The sequence below is a fragment of the Etheostoma spectabile genome, chromosome 15 (assembly GCF_008692095.1).
Source record: "Etheostoma spectabile isolate EspeVRDwgs_2016 chromosome 15, UIUC_Espe_1.0, whole genome shotgun sequence".
Taxonomy (NCBI): Eukaryota; Metazoa; Chordata; class Actinopteri; order Perciformes; family Percidae; genus Etheostoma; species Etheostoma spectabile.
Window position 1 is genome coordinate 33,069,254 of NC_045747.1, and position 4,710 is coordinate 33,073,963.

The window sequence follows — 4,710 nt, forward strand, 5'->3', positions numbered from 1 at the left end:
CTATAAATTTAAATGAAACACCCCCCAATTTAAATGAAAGTAGTTAAGTGATCATTAATAAAAAAGAGTTAATTAAAGAGTGTTTCTATGGAATCATCCGTGTAATTTTTGTGCAATTTTGGTTGACAGAACAAGTACAAAAGGAGTTTTAAAAGGACTGAGTCTGGATCGTTTAAAGAAGACTTTATGTGAAAAACCCTGATTCCCCTGATGTCTAAACCAGAGTCCAGCAGCTAACAACAGAGTAGTAAATTATTCTGGCGTTGCGATCTAAACACTTTAGATGAAGAAAAAACTAAAAAACTACAAATCAAAACTGATTGCATGTTGTTTTATTATCAATACATCTTATCAAGAAACATTTAATATCTTTAACACACACACACATACACAGAAAATGCCTAGAGAGCAGCTCTGGCACCAAAAGATCATCAAAGGTGAAATGTGTGATTCCTCCATTCCTATACTGCCTCTTGTTTGGGTTGTATCAGGGTCCCCCCCACCCCCCCCTTTACTTCCAGCGACCCCCCACCTTGCCTTTTCCATGGATCTTTTTACTGTGATAGGAAAAGAGGAGGAAAGTAGGAACGGATGTAACAGGTGTTGAAGTTTTGAAGTTTATCATATTTTACAGTATATTTCGTATAAAAGTAACTATACTCACAATTTCTGAGCATGTTGGATTCTGTTCAGCAGCACGGTGATCTGCAGGAAGCAAACAGCAGGAATTTTAGGTAATAGGAAAAGAATTAAAACCATTATGAAAGGAATCAGTACTACTGATTATTTTTATAATCAATAATTATATTAATATGTCAAGAATAAAAGTCAGGAGACAATTGTCTCCTGACAGAGACACGTTTGTCACACTGATATTATGACCTAATTAAATTAGTGTCTAGTGTCTATGACATGTCTTATTTATTTATTCATATAGCATAAACCAAGATTCCACTACAACAAAAAGAGGTGCACTTCTTTGTTGCGTGCATGTGCCACAGACATGAATCAAAAATGGGGCAATATACTTAAATAAGCTTTTTCTTTCTCGCCATTTTTGCAGAAAGTAATTCCAAGTGTGCAAAATGAAAGTAAAGTGATTCCAGTAATGCAATACAAAAGCTATTCCAGATAGATAGATAGATAGATAGATAGATGGATAGACAGATAGTATATGATATAGTATAGGACAGCTACGGACATATAGATGATACTATAAAAAATGACACAATAAAACATGACTTAGCAAGTACCAGCAGTACCTCATATTTCTGGTGCTTCATGTACTCCATGAAGTCAAACTTGTCAGACTCCAGCTGGTAGATCCAGTTCCACATCTCTTGGGCCCGTTGCCTTGGAAACACAAAGATCAAATTAAGAACCATACTTTACCACCTACTTTATTTCTATGAATCTGACATTTTTTGTATACACACTGAAACACTGCAGCGCTATGCTGTCCATCTCAGCTGAGAGAACGTCCCAGAGTGTGGAGTTCTAACGGAGCAGTCTGTGTTGTTGAACTGTAGCAGTCTATGAGGCTGGGACACAGGATGCTATGACGCGAGTTACCATGACGTCAACCTCGCCTGTAACTTCTGTGATCTTGGCCACAAATTCCATCCATCTCCGCCCAAGCAGCGCACATCCAATAAATTAGTCGGCACCGAGTTTGAAAGAGAGGCTGAATAACCACGTAACATTTTACATGCCCTCCATGCTGCTTTCTACTGTATGCCTACCCTCAGGAATCTCCCCGCTTTCAAGCAGTGGATGCTTGATGGGCTCACCCACTAGCAGTTATTAGTTTCTCTTCACTGACCACTGACAAGCAAAGAAAATAGGCTACACCTTCCTACATGGTGTTTGGTGTTAAACTTTCAACACCTTCTCACCTCCTATCTAATGGCTGCACCTGATTGAATGAATGCTTCCAGATTTCAAAACAGACCAGCATGACAACTTGTTTTTTGGAAACTTTCACTTATTTTCCAAAAAAGTTCACCGAAGTGTGTTTTCTAAGAACATTTTATGGCGAGAAATCAGCTGTGCAGTTGTTGAATTCATTTTAAATAGGCAATGATCAGTTTATAACATTTGCAGGAGTTTTGAGAGGAAGCAAATCATGCTAGACCCACAATCTGCATTATTTAGCCTGAATCATAACTTTTTGCAAATGAGGATCAATTTGCTGCCCTGTCTCTGGAAAGTCGTTGAGATGATTACTACAATGCATTCCCTGGTTGCTTCCGTAGACAATGAATGAGAAGCATGGAAGTGAGGCTACTTGTGGACACGTACTGTGCCTTGAAAGCGTGACAGTGAACGCAGAGCGATTGGTATGAGGGTTTTGCAATTCTGTACACTGTATCGGGAAGCTGTAACAGGAAAAATTAAAAGTTTTCCAGCGCATTCGTCATTGAATTGTGTGTGTCGTTGAACGTGACACACAATAAAAAAAAAACTGACAGGCAATCTCGTCTACAGGCAAGGGGAGAAAAGTCTCTATAAACCTGCATATACACGTCAATTTTGGTGGGAAAAGGGTTATGAGTTAGCTGGACATGCTAACGTTTGAAGCTGGCGGAGACACAAACTGTTTAATCCATTCCTTACACCTTTGCTCTTGAGTTTTTGATTTTGAAGGGGAAAAAAGAAACCACCATTTAAACTCCTTAGATACTCAGTATCACTCTAACTACAACCCCATTCATGAGGCTACATGCAGAGAAATCCAAAGCTCACTTGAGCGCATCTTCTCTCAAATTATCGATGTCTAGCGACTTCCGTCTCTCGGACAGAGTCTTCTTCTTGATCTCTCTACCTGTCAGACGCTTTCCCCTCCTTGTCTCGGCCTGGGATGGGAAGACACGCAGTGCACAGTCAACATCATCATCATCATCATCATCATCATCATCATCATCATCATCATCAGGGTTATCATGATCTCTACTGAGAATAACAGCAGACCTTGGCCAAGAAGCTTCCGAAGTTGGCTCCAATGCCAGACAGCACTTTCTTCTTCTTGATGTCATCATCAGCCTTCTTCTTTGCTTCCTCTTCCTCTTTTCTGTGACGTTCCTCCTGAAAAAGGATTGACAAAAACTTGAAAAATGTCGCTCAGTGTTAAATCTGACTATAAAAAAAGTTGTTTTTAATATTTAAATAAAGATTTTCACATTCTTCATGTGAATCTCTCTCAATTAACATCTATAAAACGTTTCTCTGTTCTGTGGGTGTCCCGCTACCACTTACCAGCTACCAGCTACGTTAACTTCCATATATGGTAATATGCTCACCGCGTTTCCACGGTGCTGACTTAAGATTGGATGAAAGTAGCTGTCAATAAGACACATGTGGCGCTCATGTACGGATGCTTTCCTAGGCTTGGCGCTTTGAGTCCGATGAGCACGCCACTTTAGATCGTAGAAAGACGCAGATTTGTTTTTGTTCCGGGGTGTTTCTTGATTTCAGAGATGCTGAACATCATTGTCGACGGTTCCTGAACGGGGACGTGTAGGCGTATGTATGCAGTGCCGTGAAGCAATTTGTTACATCATGAGACCTGATATCACGCATGGGTGGATTTTCCGTTCACATGCGCTAGGAAGAAGCGAGATGACCACAATCCAACCCGCAAAAAACAAGATAACCATTCCATTTGACTCTGAAGCTGTTCAGTTAAGGTAAATTAAGCTACAAAAACTGCATAGTTCTCCTTTAACCTACATTTGCTCTATTACTGCACATATTACCCCCTCTTTGGGAATAGTAGAGTTTTGAAATTTTGTGAACTATATCAGGACTCTGAAGCAGGAAAAGTTAACACTGTTTTCAAGCACGTTCGCAAAGTTGAAGACGAGACACAATAAAAAAAAAAACTGACAGGCATACTCGTCTACAAGCAATGGGAGATAAACTAAACCACCTCTGGGATGTAGGCTTTACAGGATGATTCTTTTTCTTGCCAACTATTATGATTTTCCCAAATGATGTACAGATTTCTAGGCATTCTATTATCAATTATCTTTAAAAAGTATATAGCTGGGTTAAAATCACCCCGCCCCCAGATCTGGGTTGAGCCCCGAACGTTTACAATGCCTGGCTCCGCCCCTGAATTATATTGTTTTGAACCTGAAGGGGAGATTTTATGCTGTGTTAAGCAGCTTTTTACATTTTATAAATTAACAATGGTTTTACATGTGAGAAAAAATTTGAGCCTGTTTACAGCCTATATAGATATGTGTGGACTGGGTGATTTATTTGTACCTTTTTGTGTGTGTGTGTGTGTGTGTGTGTGTGTGTGTGTGTGTGTGCGCGTGCGTTACCGCAATCCTGTTCTGTCTGTCCTTTTCCTTCTCTGCTCTGACCCTCAGGATCTCAGCTTTCTCGGATCGACGACGCTCCTGATGGAAAAGCAAAGCAAACAAGCCATAAACCGCTTGGTGCAGTTTATTAAACATGAAACAGCATTGGGATAAAAAGTACATTAAATCATTCATTATTACATTGTATGTCTGCATTTTTTTACAACTCATTCAAAGATTATTGACAAATATGTTATTAATTACTTACTCAGCTTTATTTGCCAGGTATGAGGAACATACGTGGAATTTTTCATGGGAGCATTGTTGCTCACACTGTGCTTAAACACAAAACAACCAAAACAAAAATATACACACCAATATATACACAATATATACATACTCT

The 4,710-nt window shown here is 39.4% G+C and overlaps 1 protein-coding gene across 4 annotated transcripts in view; it reads right to left on the reverse strand.

The window, feature by feature from the left end:
• Positions 1-316: 316 nt before the first annotated feature.
• The window catches only part of tnnt1 (troponin T type 1 (skeletal, slow)), a 20,161-nt gene continuing 15,767 nt past the window's right edge, over positions 317-4,710 (reverse strand). For all 4 annotated transcript variants that reach the window (XM_032536912.1, XM_032536915.1, XM_032536913.1 and 1 more), the window contains 6 exons: positions 4,329-4,406; positions 2,971-3,084; positions 2,746-2,855; positions 1,263-1,353; positions 665-705; positions 317-557 (listed from right to left, as the gene is read on the reverse strand). In XM_032536912.1, the coding sequence (XP_032392803.1) occupies positions 512-557; positions 665-705; positions 1,263-1,353; positions 2,746-2,855; positions 2,971-3,084; positions 4,329-4,406 (480 nt within the window). In that variant the 3' untranslated portion in view covers positions 317-511. The remainder of the gene's footprint in view (positions 558-664; positions 706-1,262; positions 1,354-2,745; positions 2,856-2,970; positions 3,085-4,328; positions 4,407-4,710) is intronic.